We start from the raw sequence: 19711 nt of genomic DNA on the forward strand, positions 1-19711 counted from the left end.
TGTGGCCATAACCCTACTGAAAATGTACAGGATTTGAACCTCCGGAAAATGAACCGGTGCAGGGACAACTCTGCAGGATAAGCAAACCCTCGCTGACAGAACAAGATGGCACCCGAACACCTCAGGGTGTAGAGTGTAGTGCTGACAAGCAGGGTGGGACATCAGATGTTCTCCTCCTACTCTTTAGAGATCTGTGGCCTCCATGAACAACTCACTGCAGAAGGACACAGCAGCCTGACAGAACTAGCCTGCTCCAGAACTGAGTCAGTGGGAGAGGGACTGTTTGTGGCCTGCTTTAATGTGTGGAGAGAGAGAGAGAGAGAGAGAGAGAGAGAGAGAGAGAGAGAGAGAGTGAGTATGTGTGTGTGTGGGTATGTGTGTAACATATACATGTACCCAAAGCAACATTCCTTATAAATTGGGACATGTTTTTGGCCAAACCCATTGTGAGCATCAGCTTAAATGCTGCCTGGAGAAATGGGGTATCTACAGATGAAACGACACGGCTTCCCTAGTGTGTGTCATATACATAGAAGATACAGTGCCCTGGACCATGGCACTGGGACAGGAATCAGGAGACTGTACATTAATTTATTTCAGGGAGGGAAAATCCATTTTACAAAGCTCCTTCCAGTTGACCCCAGCCTTTTCCTACTCTGATTCCTTATAATATGTTAGAAATATGACAAATACATACCTTCAGGTGATTTGATAGATCACGAGTTTTGATTAATGAAGAACTCCTAAAAGGATATAAACAAATTAAGTTACATTTTGATGTATGCACACTATAGGATCAAATTTATTTGTACTATGTACATTGCTCATATAGAACCAGAGTACTAAATACCCCAAAATATGCTATGGAAAAAACCAAACAGATTGAGCAGAATGGCTGACTGGTTACTAGTACACATTCGGCTCCAGGGGATCCACACTTTTTTGTTATCTTTCCTTAGGGCAGTCTTTGGGCAGAGGCTGTGCGTGAGCCGGCCCCTTCCACTTCTGGAATCAATAGGAGAACTATGTAATAGAAGTTCCCAAATAACAGCTGTCAGGACGAAGGCACAGGAAGAACACCTTACCTGCTTCTTTTTGCACGTTCTGCTGTTCGCCAGGGCAAGAAACCAGATGCACCTGGAGGCAGAGGATTGGGAGCGTAGCAGTCTTTACTGAGCCCCTGTTTTCTCCCATTACTTGAAGGTTTCTTTGTAGCTAAACCTGTGTTCAAGGTTAAAGAAAACAGGATGCACTAAAGGTTTACACACTAAAGGAGTCACACACTCCTAACACAACACAAATGAACAACGGACTATGATACCAAAACCACTGCAGTACGAGTCATTTATAAACTTTTTTTAGAACAGGTTTACCCTGAGTAGTTTAGGCTACACTTGAACTCACAACCCTCTGGCCTCTCCCTCATAAGTGTGTGGATTTCAGGAATACCTGCAAATAGGGTAAAGGTTGCTGAGTAAATGTTGTCCTCAGTTTGATGGCGTTCAGTCCTCACATGAGTTCACATGCACACAGACACACATATACACTCAGAGAGAACAGACACAAAATTGATAGATAGATATAGAGATAGATATATATAGGTACACACACACACATACTAGATGAAATACATGTAGCAGCTAAATCCACATATTAAGACTTAATTAGAACAAACCCTCAAGTTCACATTTAAGTTTTTGTCTCTGCTATCATTGAAAACAAATAACAAAGGTTTACTACAGCAGCTCTACTTCATCCTAGCCCAAGAGTTTTATGTCAGTCTTATTAGTGAGATTCTGTTTTTTAAAAAACCCCACAATGTAATAAAAACAAAACAAGACAAAATGGTTGTTGTGTTTGTCTTTCTGGCCTCTTTTACGTGTTAGAACTTCTTCAGCAGTGTTGGACTGCCATCTAAGATGGTGCATATGCAGTAATATACATCATATCTCTTTTAGAGTTAATTTTTAATATTTCTTTTTATTTTATTTGAATTGGTGTCTTGCCCGCATGAGTGTCTGTGTGAGGGTGTCAGATCTGAAGAGTTACAGAGAATTTTGAGCTGCCACGTAGGCGCTGGGAATTGAACTCAGGGACTCTGGAAGTGCAATCAGTGCTCTTAACCACTGAGCCATCTCTCCAGTCGCTTAAAGTTAATTTTTTTTTAAAATTACACTAATTTAAAAATTAGTAATTACACTAATGTGCGCTGTGGCACACAGGTGGCGATCAGACCTGGATTTGTTCCACTCTGTCATTCTTTCTTATCACAAAAAGTTATGGGTGCTAAAAGTAATGTGTTATGTTCTAAGGCTGGACTGTAGCTCAGCTGTTAAGAGTGCTTGCCTTATGAGAGCCTAATCCTGGGTATTGTGGACTTGTCTGTCACCTCCCAATGCAGGAGGTAAACACAGGAGGATCTGAAGTGTGGCCACACAGTAAATTCAAAACTATCCTGCACCAAGATTAAGACAGAATGTTTTAGAAAATAAGTTACTACAAGGTTTGTGCCTACAATCCCAGCACTTAAGCAGGCAGAGGCAGGAAAGTCATAGCAAATTCAAAGCCAGCCAGAGGAAGAGTGTATCTCCAAAAAAAAAAAAACAAACAAACAAACAAACAAACAAAAAAAAAGTTAAAAATTTTTTAGAAACACAGTATCAGAGCCAAATTACAAAAAATGTACATATTTAGAAGAATCTCAAGTTTACATTACAAACATTAGTTTTCATTATGGTTTCTTTTATTGTATCAGCGTTTATACAGTGTGCTTGCGTGCAGGTCCAAAATAACTCATAGGAGTTGGTTCTAGCCTTCTACCATGGGTTCTGAGGGCGCACCTCAGGTTGTTCTGCCTGAAGGCAGGTGCCTTTACCTAGCTGCTAGCCCTTGAATGTTGCTGTTATAAAAAGAACCTTTCCATTTGTACTCAGTCACAAAATTAATAGCCTCAAGTTTAGGTTAACTAATACTTGGAAGTGTATTTATATACTGTAACACACACTGGAGAATTGTGTTGGCTAGTTTTACGTCAAGTTAACACAGCCAGAGTCATTTGGGAAGAGGCAACTTCAACTGAGAGAACGTCCTCACCAGAATGGCCTGTGGGCCATTTTCTTAAATGATGATTGATGGACTGTGGGTGGTGCCACCCCTGGACAAGTGGTGCTGGGGCATCTGGGCAAACAGGATGTGTGGGGGTTGGTCTGGTGCTGCTATTCAAGTGCCAAATACTGGCCTCCAAGATCTTATTGCCCCTGATGAACAGATCTTCATGGACAACAAATAATGCTATGTAAACCTTGCTCACCAAGTTATTCCTGATTGGTTAATACAGATCCCTACAGCCTTGGCTGGGCAGAAGAAGGAGCAGAGAAAAGGTTCCCTGGGCTTGGGGTCTCCTGTAGAGACCAGGAAGAGAGTGAGAGAAGAAGAGGTTGCCATGGGGCAGCATGGATTCTGAGCACATGCCCAGGAGGCCTGGTCTGATAAGCAGGAGTAGCCCAAAGGAAACATGGCCAGTAATATCTTTGGGATTCTGACCGGAAACAGACAAAATAGCTTGGATGGTTCTTATCTGCCCAGCTCTAGTGCTGTAAAGCTTAGCATAAATCTAAAGGTCCCTGAAGTGGACTAGAAACCCCCAATAGATATTTAAAGGCAACAAAGGGGCATAGCTAACCTCCAGAATAATAATTACCACTGCAAGGATGAGCAAGCCAGTAAGCAGCCCTCCCCCACGTCCCTGCACCAGCTCCTGCTTCCATGTTCCTGTCTTGAATTCCGGCCCTTACTTCCCTGGATGACAGACTGTGATGTGGAAGCGCAAACTGAAATAAACCCCCTCCTTCTCAAGCTGCTTTTGGTCATGGTGTTTTGTCATGCAACAGAAACCTTAACTAAGACAAAATACTGTTTTTCTAGCTGAGCTTGCACCACAACTACCCAGGAGTTTGAGATAAAGCAATCACAAGTCCCAGGTCATTCTGAAACACAGCAAGAACAGATCTCAGAAAAAGCAAGGAACACTTTCCCAAAGTGCTCCAGCTTGAGATCAAAAAGCTTGTCCTCAGCACTGTTCTTATGCTCAGTGGGAGAGCACTTGCTTCCCACGCAAAGGGCCTTGGGTTCAAGCTCCAACACTTTTTGCTAAGTAAAAAAGTGATGCACCAGAGAGCATCTCAAATCCCAACTGTAAACTATGAAGAATCATCACTCAGGAAACAGTCAATATGACGACTATTTTATATGTAAAAAACAAACAACTGTTAATTTAAAAAACAGTAATGCTGATAATCCTTCCAAATGATTCATTTACTATTTCTACCTGCCATGAATTTCCATAACCTGAATTAGAATAATTATAGTCTAGGCCCAGAATATACTGTAATCAGCATTGGTTATTACCCAAGAGGTGAGACCTTAATATTAACATACTAACACGTGGTAGGTGCAAGTGTTGGAGACATAAAAAGCACAGACAGACAGAGTCAGTTACCAATTCTAATGGTTGCTTTTCCTTTCCGGCTGCTTCCTAAGACAATTGTTTTCTTTCTCTGCTTAGTGGTTTTAGATGGTTCCTTCGACGATGGGGATGTAACCCACTGGTACTGGAAGAGACAGACAGGTGACCAGCTACAGATGAACAGGACTCAACTGTAGCTGGACACAAGGAGGATGTTTCACACTTAATAAAGCTTTGCGATTTTCAGTTCTCAAATCCCAAATTGAATAATATACAATATTTTAAAAAACAGAAAAGTCGTCCGGCAGTGGTGGCGCACGCCCTTAACCCCAGTACTTGGGAGGCAGAGGCAGGCAGATTTCTGAGTTAGAGGTCAGCCTGGTCTTCAAAGCGAGTTCCAGGACAGCCAGGGCTACACAGAGAAACCCTGTTTCGAAAAACCAAACCAAAAAAAAAAAAAAAAAGTCACCTGATTTTACTTCAGATAGCAGAAAAATATCAACAATTTTACTGCTTTTAAGCAGAAGAAACGGTAACTAAACGGAAATTCTGCCCACAAGACTGACAGGAGTCATACCTCTGAATCTGCACTCCTTCCGTTCTGGAGAACCTTTTTGATAACTGCTTTCATCATAGAATGATCTGAAGTGGAAGAAAAGTGAGACTGTTCAAGGTACACCCCAGGGACTGGCTGCCTGCTCACAAACAGAAGCCAGCTAACCACTGCTTTCCCATACAACTAAACAACATCGCTGTTTCTGCTTCTGGCCTTCCTCAGCAGCTCAGGGTATTGTATGTAATGCCTTCCCATCATCCACCAGCACTTGGGAGCTGAAGTGGCTCTGGAACCTCTGCGTAGAAAATTAAAGGTTGTACCATCCCAGCATCACTCCGTCCCCCAAAGGCTGCTAACTAGCACAGCCCAACCTAAGTCAGGACACAGCTTCAACCGTGCTCCGCTCCCAGCCCTCTCTCAGCACTGCTACCACAACCGGCTTGGCCCTCCGTGCTATCTACTCTCCTCATGAAGGTCACCTGACTGAAAGGCTACTCAGATGATGCCGTTGTCTATCTCAGCTCACCTAGCTTTGTCCTTACCTGGCAATGAAGACCTTACACTGTTAAGTCTCTGGCTCTTCCTTGACCACACAGCATAAGATTTATTTATGATTTATTAATTTAGTTGCTCATGTGTCTGTTGGCTTGTCTGTCTGGGCACGATGTGTATGCAGGTGCCATGGAGGGCAGAAGGCGGCACTGGGTCCCTTGGAACTGGAGTTACAGGTGGTTTTAAGTACTTTGACATGGGAGTTGGGAACCAAACCTGGGTCACTGCAACACTACTAAGTGCTCTAACCACTGAGCCATCTCTCCAGCCCCTGCCTTGTTTTCCCCTCAAATCCTCCATCCCTCCCGCCATCTTGTATCTATACTTCCACACATGCCCTGCTCTTCGCTCAGCTATCCACTCAAGTGTCAGTTCTTCTGTGAGTGCCCCACCTATCTTATTAAATTCTTTTTGCACTCCCTACTACTTAAAATTCCTTATCAACTTACACATTCACATGTGAACTCCCTTACTGATGGACAGCAAGACTCTGTCTGATACACTGTTATATGCTTAGTAGCTGAACCAGTTAGACTCATACAAAATCTACACTTTCTTTACAAATTAGCAAACAAATGAACCGTTCCTCCCCAGTCAGAGATTCAGATGGACATGAGGGAGTGACCAGAGAGAAGCAGTCTTTTCTTCTAGGCTCAGTGGAATCAGTAGCCACCTGAACAATTTCCAGGTACAACTCATTAAAACCAATGCAGTAGCTGCTAAAACCACAGTTAGAAAACGAGAAAATAAATACATTGTTTTTATAAATTCTAATACACAAACAGATTCATTTTTATGCCATTTGTCAGTTAATTTTTAAGCAGATGACATACCAATAAGTGGGTTTTTCCTTATATCCAGAACGACCAGGGTTCTGTTGGTTTCCAGGGCCTCCAGTAAAGCCTTGGCCCCTTCGCTGGTGAGGCCGCACTGCTGCAGGTCGAGTGCTTTTGAGGAAAGACAACAGGTCACTTGCTGACTCCACACAGTTGAACATAGACAATTCCCACTCACGCTTAGGACACTCCCGAACAAGACTAGTCAAGGCAGTTTTAATTAATAATTGGGTATTAAAAAAAGTCAGAAGGGGTCAGAGCGAGCGCGGTCTGGAGTGAGCGGGGCCCGGAGCAAGAGGGAGAAAGAGAAGGGGGAAAAGTCAGAAAAGCATATGCAAAGATAATAATAATAATTAATAATAATAATAATAATCCTTTTCCACAATGTGCTACAATGACCTCATCCGATCCCCATGCAGAAAAGGTAACTTCCTACAATCTGAGAGCAAATATACACAAGTATCAGTTCATGATGCTGACGGCAGTGTAAACACCGCACTTAGATCTTGGACTCAGACTCCTGAACTCCAAAGGAAATCTCGAAAACTATTCTTTAAAAAAGAGAGCGCTGGAGAGACGGCTGGGAGCATCACTGCTCTTCCAGAGGACCTGGGTTCCACTCCCAGTGCCTACGTAGCAGCTCACAACAGTAGCCCAGTCCCAGGAGACCCAACGTTCTTTTCTGGCCACTGTGGACAGTAGGTATGACTGTGGTACACAGACATATGTATAGAGGAAACATCATATACATTAAATAGAAGAGTGTCTACCCTGACTTCCCTTTATGAAGAACTGTAAGCTATATAAACAAACAAACAAAAAACAAACAAATAAAACCTTTCTTCCCCAACTTGTACTGGTAAGTAAGAATGGCTACCATAGGCTCACATATTTGATCGCTTAGTAACCAGGGAGAGGTGTGGCCTTGAGTAGGTGTGGCCTTGTGTGTGTGTAGGGTAAAGGGCAGAGGGGGAGTGTATCACTGGTGGAGGGTTTCAAGGTTTCAAAAGCCCATGCCAGGCCCCGCCCTGCCCCCTTGCTGCCTGCAGCTCAGGATGTATGTAGAACTCTCAGCTACTGCTCCAGCACCATGTCTGCTTGTGTGCATCCATGCTCCGGGCCATGCTGACAACGGACTAAACCTCTGAACCTGTAAGCAAGCTCCAAACTAAATGCCTTCTTTTGTCAGAGTGCCCTTGGTCATGGTGTCTCTTCAGTGACTAAGACAGTAAGTTTTCTATCACAGCAGCAGAGAGCAGACCAGGCTAAGAAAAGGGAAGAAGGGCAGCCTTGCACAAGCAGGAAGAGAGCTGCCTCTAAACCTGAGCTGCCAGCACCCAACCCTGGGCTTCCCAGGTCCCGGAAGTAGGAGAAATAAGTGTCTGCTGTGTAAGCCACCAGGCTGTAGCACTCTATAACAGCCCACACTAAGACACCTCTCGAGACGAAGGACACAACCAACCAACTGAGCTGGCAGTAGTCCCCAATTTCACTAGAACATCAAATGACCACCAACTGTGGCAATGGAACCCAGGGCAGCAAGATGGCTCAGCCAGGAAAGGGACTTGCTGCCAAGCCAGACCACTCTAGTTTCATCCTTGGAACCTATGTGGTGGAAGGAGGGAACCAATTTTTGCAAGTTGTCATCTGCCCTCTACGTATGTACATGGCACACAAACTCAGAACCACACCCACACCCAAAATAAATAAACAAATGTTTGTCTTTAAAATCTTAAAATTAAAACAGCAATAAGGTAAGCTAGAGTATGTCTTTTATCCCAGCACTCAGAGGCAGAGGCAAGTTCTGTGAGCTCAAGACTTGGTCTTGGCTGGGTCGTGATGGCACACGCCTTTAATCCCAGCATTTGGGAGGTAGAGGCAGGCGAATTTCTTAGTTCGAGGCCAGCCTGGTCTACAGAGTGAGTTCCAGGACAGCCAAGGCTATACAGAGAAACCCTGTCTTGGGGGTGGGGGAAGACTAGCCTGGTCTACACAACAATTTCCAAACTATCCAAGGATACCTAGTCAGACTCTGTCTAGAATACAACAACAAAACAACAACATATAACGAATATATATATATAATTATATACATTTTATAGCATGTATATTAAAATAGTAATAAAGTATGGTTGCTGATTTATTTAATTAAGTCAAGATCATATATGAAAATGATTTAAAATGTGCATACGGTTAAAAACAACAACAACAACAACAAATCTGGTACTAAGACCAGCACCCCAGAATACCTGTACTCTAGATGAGGCCTGCACTGCTGAGCTCAGGAAAACTAAGTACTAGACTTCACACACACACCTGTGAATAAAACTACTGACCATAAGCTACAAGTATATAGACAAATCTATTTTTTAAAGGCTGAAAATCTGCCAAAATGAACAGTAGAAACTTCTGGATGTTCTGGTAACGTTGTTTTCTCTGGAGACTACACGTGACTTCAGGATAAAAGTACAGTAAAAGCTGCTACGGTTTCCAATTCCCAGAGCTCACTGAACTCACCTCGAAGCCACAGGTCCTCACTAAGAGAGTCTGCAAAGGCACTTGCACCCTGGTCACCAATGAGTGTGTTGCAGTTCAGTGTGATGCGCCGTAAGCCAGCCATGCAGTCCAGATCGGGTCTCCTGTAGCGGAGGCTCTCCGCCCAGGTTTCTTCATGCCTTCTCATGGTTTGATACTTTAAAAATAACAGGATGGAATCACACACCGGAGAAGGAAACTGGGCATGGCTGATTATATACCACACCCCCCAAGTACAAATATGGCCGCAACCTGCCCTCAGAATCTCACCACGGGGCTTGATTGTGTGAACCGTCACAGGTGACAGCTGCCCAACAGTTATGTAAAAAGACAATTTACTGAAGTGTAAGAAAATTTATTTTCCTTTTCTGTCACATTAAAGAGCAGGTTTAACATTACTACAGTTCTGAACTCTATCCTGTAGTGATCTCCATTACAGTTTAAATATTTAGCATGTATCATGGTTACTAAAACGCTATATAAAGCTGAATAAATACTTTGTGTGTTATATGTATACCAAAATAACAGAATCTCTGTGTGCGCGCTCGTGTGTGTGTGTGTGCTTGCATGTGTTTGCAGGATGTTGAGGTTGTTCCTCAGTAGCCAGAGCCATGGGCATGCTAAGCAAAGTGCTCTACTACTGAGTAGTCAGGCCAACAAGTGCAACTGTTAGATGATAAAAAGATACATTCAGAGGCTGTAACATCAGCTTTTAAAACAATGGCTCACATATACTTCTTAGTCTTACATACCTACCGTCTTTACTATCCTAGAATAAGCAAAACGAGTCTGACATGCCTTAAGTAAAAACTATTGGATTTTTTAATCACAGTTGTAGCCTTTAAGACTGTAACCAATTTTCTGTATTCACCAGGTAAACTTTGCTCACCCAGACACTACAAGGCAAAAAAGCCTTCCCACTTGAACATGAAAAGAGCCAAGCAGCTGTGAAATGGCACCTCGAGTAATGTTGATGCCACTTTTCTAACAATGACCACAGCAAAGCAACAAGCCATAAACACTGCACAAGGCTGTCCTAGTGCAGGTAGCGCAGAGCCTCAGAGTGAACAGGGATTTTACAGAGGTGAAGCGACTTGCCTATGGTCACAGATAGTAAATGGGTGAGGGCTAAACTCAAAGCCACACCCATACACTTAGCTAGGCCAGTGGTAAGGCCTATCATAGCATTCTAAGTCCAGTGTCTATCAGGGCTTCAGAGTGTTCATGGGCAGCCTAGGCAACTCAGAGAGAACTAGTCTCAAAAGAAAGAGGCAAAAGCACAGCTAGGCTATATAGCCCAGTGGTAGAGCACTTGCCCAAAGTGTTGGCTTTAGTTCAGTCCCCAGCAGGAGCCCCCCAACACACACACCCCAACAACAATGAAAACCTCACAAAATCTAATCACCATACCAGAAAACAGAATCCACGTTTTTAACCATTATTTATCACAAGGGTGAGAGGCTTACTCTGTAAAGGTCCAAAAATAAACATTTTCAGCTCCATGGGTCAGTTTCCTTTGCCAGCTACTCAACTCTCCCGATGTAAGGCAAGAGCAGCCAGTTACCATGCACACAGCTAGGCAGGCTGTGGTCTTCAGCACCCTTAATTGCAAAAAAACATGTAACGGGCTACATTTGGTCCATAGCCCCAAGTTGTATCTTTGATCTGTGCCATCAAACTACAAAACCAAGGCAGCCGAGGTGACGTACACCTTTAATCTAGCACTTGGGAGGCTGGAGGAAAAAGACCAAAGCATATTCCTGGCATGCGAGCATGATGGCACAATGAGTGTGATCACAGACTGGACCACAAAGCCATATCCTGTCTCAACCCCACTAACCCCAAACAAACAAACAAACAAACAAACAACAAAAACCTCCAAAAAGGCTCACATCAAACGGTTAAGTAGCTTTAGTCCTAATGTAGTAGTTACTGCAACTATAAAAACTGTATGAACTGCTTTTATTAGCTTATAAATTATGGTACTTAAGACTGATGTCAACAATTGGAGACTGTAATAGTATAAAGTTTCTTCTGGTGCTGCAATGTTTTCAACAACTAAAATAACAAGTATTCATGAAGTATGATACTTTAAAGTATTTTTAAGATTAAATGTGTATCTTTAAGGGTCAGAATCCCAAGCTAGACAATGGTTATAGCATGCAATGAAACTAAAATTGCAGTCTATGTACTGGTAAGACAAACATTACTGCAACCCCACACCAAAGTATTAATGTGCTTTAATCACATCTGTCATTCAAAGGTCACCTTTAAGATCTTGGCCATATGACAGGCTCCTTGCCATGTCAGATTACACCCTGTAAAGTTGACGGTCTTGAGAGTGACTGAGTTCTTTATACCTTGACAAATAACTGAAAAGAAGAAAAAGACACACAGTAAGACCACGTGCCTGCCAATGTGGTCAATCTCGGTTTCCTTGCAGTCTTCAAGCTATGCCAGTTTAAGGTGTATCCCTAAAGTCACTTTCCACCACCCTCCAGCCACTAACAGACTGGTTGCAGTAACAAAGAATTGTTCTAGATTACAGCAAAGGCTTAATTCCACTAACTTGGCAAAACTGAATACTTTGAATATTGCCTATTGCTATATGGACATTGTAATTGCATTTTAAAGCTGAGCATAGTGGCATATGCCCTTAATCCCAGCACTTGGGAAACAGAACTCTGTGAGTTCAAGGCCAGCCTTATCTACATAATGAGTTCTAGTACAGCTAGAACTATATGGTAAGAACTTATCTCAAATAAACAAACAATTGCATCACAGCTGTTTTACTTGGAGACAGTAATGACTTGTTCTCTTTACAGCCTTATTATTGCCCTTCTCACAAAGACTTTTTCCTTTTGTTTTGTTTTTGGCTTTGTTTGTTTTTTGGTTTTGGTTTTATTTTGTTTTTTGAAACAAGGTTTCTCTACGTAGCCCTAACTGTTCTGGAACATGTTCTATAGACCAGAATTGGTCTCAAACTCAAGAGACCCTCGTGCCTCTGCATCCTGGGTGTTGGGATTAAAGGCGTGTGCCACCATACCTGGCTCCTACCAATATTTCTTAAAGGAAAACCATAAACTATGAGCAAACACAAATAACAGAATACCAAAGACTACAAACTGTTTGTTTTATGGGCTATCACAAGCTTAAACAGAGTCGAGACAGAATTAACCAGGATAAGCTTTCCTAGTAGGACGGGTTAGCATCTGAGCAGGCACAGGAAGGAGGCAGCTCAGGTGGAAGCAGCAGCCCCAAAGACAGAGTTATCAGCACACAGACAAACTTGAGACCACCCTCACAGGACAAGTGTTAAATGACTTGACTCACTTTCTAAACCTCCGTCTCCAATTGGACAATTTGCAAGAGACAAGTGCACCAAAGAGGTTGATTTACTCAATCCCTTAATAGAAAAAAGTAAAACATGTATTGAGTATTTCCCCACCAAAACCAGCTTTCAAATGTTGCAGGTGACATGGACAAGGCTTACCTTTGTTAGACTAGTCAAATCTCTCTCTCTCAGAATCAGCCCATTTAGCTCCAGATTTCTTAGCACACCTGATACACTTAAGCAGCCTCTAAGAGCCTTACATAACTGGAAGCTCATGTCTTTGGATCTCACTGCAGGAACTCGATTCCTACAAATTCGGTGTGTATCAGCACCTAAAATAAATTCAGTAAATCGGTGATCAGTAAAATCGGTAATGTCAATCATACAATTTTAGTATGCCAAGGCACAGAAATGAACCATGTCCTTAAAGACAAATTTCACAGCCACAAGAGATATAGAAACACAAACCATGCACGGTGTTGTTTCTTACGGAGACAAAGAAGTTGCACCTAAGGCATGGCTTCAAGAAAGCCCTCAATTTACATATAAGAGAAAGAGAGTAGACTGTGTGTACAAAGGGGTCCAAGCCTGACACCTGCTGGACAGGATAAATGCTGCAGGTGTGAAAAGAGGCTGAACCAAGTCCACTAGAATTGGCTTTTATAACACATGTGATGAGGACCAAAGCTACCAATAAGGATGCTTAGAAAAACTTGCCTCAATGTTGGACCAATTACCAATTAGACAAAGGGATGAACAGAGAGGCACCTAAATCACACAGGTTAGGAAAAGCACCCCTTCCAGCAGGCCTGGCGAGAGTGCAGCTCATTTTCCAGTGCCTTTGTAAAGGAGGCACAAACTGCAGCTAGTAGGTGCTGGTTCTGTGCTAAGTGAGACCATCTACACAGAGGGAAACTGGGTTCAAGAGCAGCAAAGCCAGCCAGGGGCTTCTTCAATAGTACAGTCAAAACAGCTGAGAGAGAGAAACAAGTCGTGTCTAGGAGGCTAACACCCACAGCCTATACCCACTGGATATGAGACATGGGAATATTGCAAAGAATGCCTTATGCTAGACATAAAATACCAGCATGATCAGGTAGGCCCGCCTTGACTCTAAGTCATCTCCTTTCATCTTTCCTTAAATCTGGGCCATTACTATGGCAGTCAAGGGATTCTTCAGAGGTACAAACACTGTCCTTGAAGAAGGGATCACAGATCCTGCTTATCCCAGACCTCGCAAAGGGCCAGACTTTCAAATCTGCCCCTAGCTTATCACACCTTCCCTTTCCAATTGTAACTTGCAGACACTTAACACACGTAACATGCTTTAATCCCAAGAATCCACAACAGGCTTGTTTCAGTGGATTTTATATATGTGAGAATTTAAAATATGAAACTCCGACCTTAGGTTGCCGACATACAGGTTTTCCTTACATGATACCACTCTTACAAATAAAACAGCAAAGGAAGGGGGGGGGGGNGAGAAAGGAAAGGAGGAAGAAAGGAGGAAAGAGAAAGAGATAGAGAAAGAAACTAGGAACTGAGATGACCAGACAGATAAAGGTACTTGCAGGAAAAAATATTGAGGACCCAAACTTGGATCGCCAGCAAAGTAAAAGCCTACATGTAATCTGTGAAGGAACAAAAGATGATCCCTAGGGCAAACTAGCTAGCCAGACAAAGGAATCACCAAGTCCCCTGAGTTGGGGGGAGGGCGGGGAGGAGAGAAGAACCTGCCTGAGTAAACAAAAGGGAAAGCTGAAGACATTCAGGGCCAACCTCTAGACTCTACGCACACAACGTGGGTGTATGTGTACACATGCAACATACACATGTGTGTGCACACACACATATACATACATATAAACACACAAACAACTATTTGCAAATCTAAAAACAAAAGGGAGTGTGAAAAATCAGCTGGAAAGATGGCCCAGGAGTTAAGGGCATTTGCTGCACTGGACTTCCGTGATCCCAGAACCCACATGAACCAGGCCTCAGGAGCAGGACTTCTAACTCCCGCATGGAAGGGGGCGGAGTCAAGGGAGCAGTTGGGGCTTATTGGCTTCCAGCCAAGCTGAGAAAACAGACCCTGTCTCTCTCAAATAAATAAATAAATAAAATAAAAAATAAATTTAAAAAATGGGTGAAGAGCCATCAAAGGACACCCAACACCCCTTTCTGGTTTCTGAGTGTGCACATACGCCAATACTAAGATACACAAACACACAAATATGCAAATCAGTAAGGTACATATATATTGGATGTAATTTTTTTTTTTTTTTTTTTTGGCTTCTGGGCAGGTGTTCATGAATGACCATAGAAGCACCACAAAGACTTGGCTTGGGAGTTACAAAAATTCAAATGAAAGGAACTTGTAAACACGTTATCTGCAAATAACCAGAGTCAACTGTTTACAACGGTTCGTCAAAAATAATAGTCGCAGCCCGGCAGTGGTGGCACACGCCTTTAATCCCAGCACTCAGGCCACCCTCGTCTACAGAGTTAGTTCCAAGATAGCCAGGGCTACAGAGAGAAACCCTGTCTCAAAAAAACAAAAACAAAAAGAAACAAATAATAATAGTCCCTTGGGCTGGAGCGATGGCTCAGTGGTTGGGCATACTTGCTGCTCTGGCAAAGGATGCGAGTTCGGTTCCCAGCATCCATATGGTGGTTCACATATCGACTCCGACCTCTTACCCCCTTTTCTGGACTCCGCAGGCACTGCACACACATAGTGCACATACACACGCGAAGGCAAAGCCCTCAAATATTTTTCTAAAAATCAAAAAAGACGTCCCTGATTATTTTTTGTTATACATTTTTTTCTATCTTTAACCTCCTCCTTTTCTGTATTAAACTTGCAATTACGAATGAAGGGAGATTGTACATTTAAACCCCTAAAAAGAAGAGAGGGCAGGGACCATTTGCTAAATTATCATATTCCCCTCGGGGTGCATAGTTGGTCATCCTCGCTGTAATAAGGGGCAGTGTCGAGTTCTACTCCCTAGCTTGACTACTCCAGACAACGGACCGAGGCGGCAAGCTGCAAGGGAGGCGGCGGCAAAAACTCCTTTGTGGCTAGGTGGAGGCCGCTTCGCAGGCGGATCCTGCACCGGGCTCCCTCTTCTCCGACCAAACCCTCGCACCTCCGGACCGCAGAACTGTCTCCCCGAGCCACGGCTGGAAGGAGCTCTTGATGGCCACCAGCGGCAGGTCCCGGTTCACCCTGAGCGTGCTGAGCAGCGGCGCCCAGTCCACCGCGCGCAGCCGGTCGGCATTGAAGTCCAGCACGCCGTCCCGCAGGCAGGCGCGCACGGCGGGCAGCGGCACCGAGTCCTGCAGCGCGCACAGGTACTCGTAGTGCGAGAAGAAGTCGGCCGCGCAGTCGCGCCGGAGCTTCACCGAGTCGATCATGACCGGCAACCCCCGGGACCTCCACCAGCCGCCCCGCGCCGCCTCCCGCCACGCCTCGGGCGGTTAGCGCCCGCTCCGCCCGCTCTACGAGCCGCCGCCGCCGCTCTAGCCACCAGCGAGCTCCCGCGGGCGACGTGCGCATGCGTCGGCGCGCTCGCTGTGCGTCAGAGCGCGGGTCACGCCCACCCGGACCCGCTACGTCCAACGCGCCGTCAGCTGGAGGCGAGCAGATGCTCTGCAGAGAGCGCGCCTCTGGGTACCGAAAGTGAGGTGCCATGGAGTGACGACCAGAGAACGGGAATTGGCCTGAGAACTGAGAAGGGGGCTTAGCCTCGAGAAGATTGTTAGAAGCGCTCAGCTGTTTATGCTTCCTCATCGAGAGAATTCACAAGAAGAATTTCCCAATACGTACGCAAACCAGGTGGCTTCCTTCCGTTGTTTCCTCTCTTCTTTGGGTTAGGCAAAGCTAGAGTTTAGCTTAGTATCCTCCATTGATGGTGGAGATATCTCTCTCTCTCTGTTTTGTTTGAGACAACGTTTCTCTGTATAACAGTCCTGGCTGTCCTGGAACTCACTTTGTAGACCAGGTTGGCCTCGAACTCTTAGTAGTTTTCAATGTTAGTACTGTAAATAAACTCGAGGACGGCTCCTGTATCACAGAGAGACCATTATTTCATTACAGTTTTATTATTAATGATTTTAATAGAGTTAGTAACAGTCAGCATAATAACTATGGAAAGTGAACTTGGGATTCACTCAGCAGTGGTTAAGTTCAGAGCTATTTGATGCCCAATGTCATGTTATTTAGTTATGCATTAAAATGAATTACTTTGATCAGAAACAAAGTGAACTCTGGGTAATAAATACATCAGTCTGTTTTATTCCTTTTAAGGATTTATTTATGGGTACGTGCCTATATGCGATCTGTGTGCAAGTGTCCAGAGTGGCCGGAAGAAGGCATCAGATGCTCTGGAACTGGCATTACAGGTGGTAGTGAGCCAGTCAGTGTCGGTTCTAGGAACCAGACTCAGAGCCTCTGAAAGAAGAGCTGTCTCTCCAGCCCCCACTTCAGTTACATTTTGTAAAGATTTGCTTATATTTTTATTCATGGTGTGTGTGTGTGTGTGTGTGTGAATGTGTGACACATGTGCACAGTGCTTGGGGAGACCAGAGCAGGGCGTCAGATGCCTTGGAGCTGGAGTTATAGTCATTTGAGACATTTGGGACCCACCCACCAGAGGTGCTGGGAATGGAACCCAGTCCTCTCGAAGGGAGGTAAGTGCCCCTAAGTGCTAAGCCATTCTCTGAAATACTTTAAAGTACATTTATAAATTCCCAAGGTATAGGGCATACTATATTCAAGAGACATTATGAATGACAGGCTAAATGTCCACAGTTAAGTCTTTTGTGTCTTTATTCACTTCTTTTAAAAAATAAGTTTGTTGTTTTTAGTCTGTCATTGGCAATTGCGAAGTGTTCCCGTAAATGGAGGACTCTATTCTGGTTTTTGTTTCTTTTGGATGAATGATGAAGATTGTGGCTGACACTGGTAACTAGTACGTTTTATTTCTGTAGCATTGTTTATTTTATTTTATTTTATTTTGTTTTGATACAGTGTCTTGCTATGTAGCCTGGCCTCTTCTGGACTTCGTCATCTTCTTTCAGCTTCCTGAGTGCTGGGATTATAGGAAGGAGCCACTACATTCAGCCAGTCAGTTTAAATAGAGTTCCACCTTTCCCCATAAGAAATATACTGTTACATATCTGCTTTACAGATGTGCAAAGTGATGAATTGGCAGTTAGCATAAATCCTGAGAACTAGCCAGATGTCCTGAACTTGTATCCAGTCTCTAGAATAATGACAGTCTCCAATCAAGCTTTAGACACTGTGTTCATAACATTCCTCTTCCATTAACTGAGTTCTACAACCTTTTTTCAACATTACAGACACCACCCACTCCACTAAGATTTCCTAGCTATGGACAGTGAGTTTTTTGTACAATATTTAAAGTAAAATAGTGAGTTAGTTTACCCACCAACTAGCTTGGGAGGAAACATCACCATTTCTGTGGGGAGCCTTGTGGAGCCATTCTCTCTATCACAACTACGGTCTTCTTCCACACCGAGACAACTGTGTCTCCAAGCCTTCTGTGCCTCTCTGCAGTGGGTGTCTTAATATTTCTGCCACTTGTACATGACCCTCTAGCAAATTTTTCCTAGTTACTGTTCTTTTTGCTAGGTTCATCCATGTTGACACATGATGTAGAATTTTGTGTAATTCATTTATTTTCTTAATGTAGCTGTCCATCATTCTCTTAAAACTTCCTCTCCCTGTTCTTCTTGAAGTTATTTTTTTGTGTTCTACCAGTCCCTTTTCAGTCTCTCTTATCTTCTTGCTTGTCTATCCTAAGTGGAAAACCAGAGATTTCTCAGATCTGTGTCCTTTAGCTTAGCAGTTAGATGCTTTCATCATTGGAATACCTCTTGTCTTGTTTCTTGCTGCATTTCTTCCTGACTTCTCTAAACACAAAGCATTGCTGGAAGTTTCCAATAGTCTTTCCTGCACCTTTACTTTTTTTTCAAATCTTATTTTTAATGATGGTTCTTAAACGCTTTAACCTTCCATGTAACCCACCACCCACCAGATACAGGGTGGAATAGAAAGGGTACGGGGGACCTAGACCTGTTTAGAAAGATTTCTTTGAAGCAATTCCTGTCTGTTTTTCTTGGAAATCAGCAGTTCACAGGTTAGCAGGCAGTGACAGCTTGATCTACTCCCAAACACATCACGGATACACCAGCAGTCCAATTCAGTAGAGTCCGGTTAGCAATAGTGGTGACATAACCTAGCCGAGACAGCCAGGCCTTAGCCTTGGCTGAAGTCAGCAGGAGGGACCTGGAGGGAGACCAGAAGTTCTCAACTGTGTCTCTTGGGGAAGTGAAGATCAGTGAAGATGGGAGACCCACAAGCGTTGCACAAATGCTGTACCAGCAAGCCAAACTCTGTCTCTCACTCTGTGGACTCCTATTTATACCCTCCAGACATCACAAGTCCTCCACGTGTCTTGCCTCAGCATGGGTCTTGACTTAGAGTCATTGGAAGCGGCAACAAACTACAGCACACCACTGGAAGTTTTTTGGTGTGTTTCTCTCTATGGATTTCTGATAAATGCAGCTCAACTCTGCAGCGTAAGGTGGACCAATACATGTGTGTGGTTAGCAAAGAATCCTCTATCATGTGTCCTTTCACATACTTACTTTAGCAGAACATCCTCTCTCCTGTGTCTGAGTCCACCTTAGCCTTCGACATCTGTCCACTTTAACAAAACTTTCCTTCACACGTTTGCCCCACCAAAACACCATCCAACTTTCCAATGAACCCTTAAGTTTCCACTTCACTCTCCTTCCTGTTGGGCGTATACACACAGTGCTCCTCTATTTAGTTGGATAACTTCACCCCATCCTCAGCCCGTCCCAGTGGTTTGAATGAAATGGCTCCCATAGGTCCATAGGGAATGGTACTGTTAGGAGGTGTGGCCTTGGAGTAGGTGTAGACTTATGGGAGGAAGTATGTAACTGGGGGTGGGCTTTGATGCTCATGCCAGGCCAAGTGTCACTCTTTCTTCCTGCTGCCTTTGAATTTGGATGTGGAACTCACAGCTCTTTCTCCAGCACCATGTCTGCCTGCATGCCACCACGATTGGTACCATGATAACAATGGAAAAAGCACCTGAACTTTATGCCAGACCCCAATTAAATGTTGTCCTTTATTAGAGTTGTCATGGTCATGATGTCTCTTCACAGCAATAAAACATTAACTAAGACAACCCCTGTTGCGGCCTGCCCGCAGTCCACAACACGAACGGTTCAACTGAGAATGGCAGTTCGAGCTGAAAAGAGAGGAATCTAGACGGGGCGGAAGAAAGAACGGAGCTAAGACAACATTCTGATCAAAGCTCAATTTTACTATTTTCAGACACTCAGTTATAAAGGAAGGGGGAGGGAACCCAATATCC

The 19711-nt window shown here is 43.8% G+C and overlaps 1 protein-coding gene across 1 annotated transcript in view; it reads right to left on the minus strand.

Moving 5' to 3' along the window:
* Cep78 (centrosomal protein 78) overlaps window positions 1-15813 on the minus strand; it is a 28910-nt gene extending 13097 nt beyond the window's left edge. Inside the window, exons 1-10 of the mRNA XM_021151625.1 lie at window positions 15428-15813; window positions 12438-12610; window positions 12278-12350; window positions 11213-11316; window positions 8927-9101; window positions 6407-6520; window positions 5043-5107; window positions 4499-4610; window positions 1086-1221; window positions 698-743 (exon numbers count right to left, since the gene is read on the minus strand). Of these exons, the coding sequence (XP_021007284.1) occupies window positions 698-743; window positions 1086-1221; window positions 4499-4610; window positions 5043-5107; window positions 6407-6520; window positions 8927-9101; window positions 11213-11316; window positions 12278-12350; window positions 12438-12610; window positions 15428-15695 (1266 nt within the window). The 5' untranslated portion in view covers window positions 15696-15813. The remainder of the gene's footprint in view (window positions 1-697; window positions 744-1085; window positions 1222-4498; window positions 4611-5042; window positions 5108-6406; window positions 6521-8926; window positions 9102-11212; window positions 11317-12277; window positions 12351-12437; window positions 12611-15427) is intronic.
* Window positions 15814-19711: the final 3898 nt, after the last annotated feature.

The sequence above is a fragment of the Mus caroli genome, chromosome 19, assembly GCF_900094665.2.
Source record: "Mus caroli chromosome 19, CAROLI_EIJ_v1.1, whole genome shotgun sequence".
NCBI classification, from domain to species: Eukaryota; Metazoa; Chordata; class Mammalia; order Rodentia; family Muridae; genus Mus; species Mus caroli.